Source organism: Botrytis porri (genome assembly GCF_014898465.1).
Source record: "Botrytis porri strain MUCL 3234 chromosome Unknown BPOR_001, whole genome shotgun sequence".
NCBI lineage: Eukaryota > Fungi > Ascomycota > Leotiomycetes > Helotiales > Sclerotiniaceae > Botrytis > Botrytis porri.
In genome coordinates, this window is record NW_024066075.1 from 1,520,170 (window position 1) to 1,521,662 (window position 1,493).

General features: G+C 39.9%; 1 protein-coding gene across 1 annotated transcript; it reads right to left on the reverse strand.

The window, feature by feature from the left end:
- On the reverse strand, window positions 1–899 carry EAF01_000422 (uncharacterized protein; the record flags this gene model as incomplete). The annotated part of the gene is made up of 2 exons (XM_038908672.1): window positions 1–362; window positions 422–899. The coding sequence occupies 2 exons, from the start codon at window positions 897–899 to the stop codon at window positions 1–3; spliced, it is 840 nt and encodes a 279-aa protein (XP_038775578.1).
- Between the last annotated feature and the right edge of the window lie 594 nt (window positions 900–1,493).

Sequence of the window (1,493 nt, forward strand, 5' to 3'; positions counted from 1 at the left end):
TCATTCCTTAGTAGATTCCTCCTTCTTCTTTCCCATGCGACTCCAACGAGATTTTGCAACTGGTGCTACTGCTACCACAACAGGTTTCGTTTGTGCAACCGGTGCTACCACGGCAGGTTCTGGTACTGGTACTTCAACGATAGGAGCTTGGATATTAGGAGCCTCTCCCAATTTGCGCGTGGTACTTGTATGTAATCTCTGTAAGATATCGTGGTTTTGGAAGATTACTGGCTGATGTTTGAAAGCATCGCTTAAAAGGGGTCTGCGTGGTATTTTGGCGGTGATTTCCAAACCTATGTCGCTGGAGGAGGATGCGGAGGAGGGCGCTTTACTATTTACCGGACTTGGAATTTGAGATGTAGCTTTAATTATGTTAGTATATCATGTAAAATAACATGAGGAGAGAAATACTTTCCTTCACTTTGAGTGGCAGTTGATGAAGGACTTATACCAACAGCCGAATCAGGAGCATTTGGAACTTGAGTTTTGATTGGAGGAAGAGGAAGAGGTCGATTGAGTTCGTCAAAAAATGTTACCTGTTCTATACGAGAATTCCATGTGGGATTATAGCCATCGTAACTAGCGGCGCGTGTCGTAGTAGGTGTGTCATTGGGAGTAGCATTTCCAGGTGAATTAGTGGAAAGAGTACTATGGGTACGACTAACAGTTCGCTGACTTCTCCGTTTATTGTGTTCTAGGATTTTGGGTCGATCTTCATGTTTCCATGTTGAAGGGGCTCCGAAAAGTGCATCGACTGAAGCATGAGATGGAACGTGTTTGTATGGTGCTTTGACAGCTGCTTCTTCGTTTTTCTTTTCTTCTTCTTCTTCGGCGGTGACTTTGGCCTTGTTCTCTTCAATGGCCTTTTTGGTACGTTTAAACCTTGAGATTAACGTCATTTTGGAGTTGGAATTGATTTTATGTTGTGTTATTTAAGGGTATGTGTGAAGTGAAGAATCACAGTGATATACAATGATTCAAAGTGATTTGATATTGAGATACTTGAAAGTATCAAATGGGATGATATGAGAAGAGATGGGATGAGATGAGATGGGATGAGAAGAGAAGGGATCAGACGAAAAGGAGGAAGAGAGAGAAGGAAGAGAGAGAAGAGAAAAGAAGAAAAGTCGACCAAATCATGAAAGCGAATATTTCAAAACTAAAAAGCCGGTTCGAAAGAATTTATCAAGATAAGTAAGCTATACTAACAATAATACTAATAAATCCCATCATCCATATTTCTCTTCCTCTTTCTCGTTATCATCTATCGGTAACACTAGGTAATAACGATGCCAGATCAGGTAATATTTAGCCTACCACTAGATATTTCGTCCACATCAATCATATTAAAGTTGAGATAGACTTTTTTTTCCAGGTGGATCGGGTATTTAATTCATATACTAAGGAATATTTATCTTTAAGTTCAGAATTTAGTATGGATTTGAAGCTTTCAAAAGGCTTGGGTTTGTCTTGGTATTACTTCAACTCGTCAC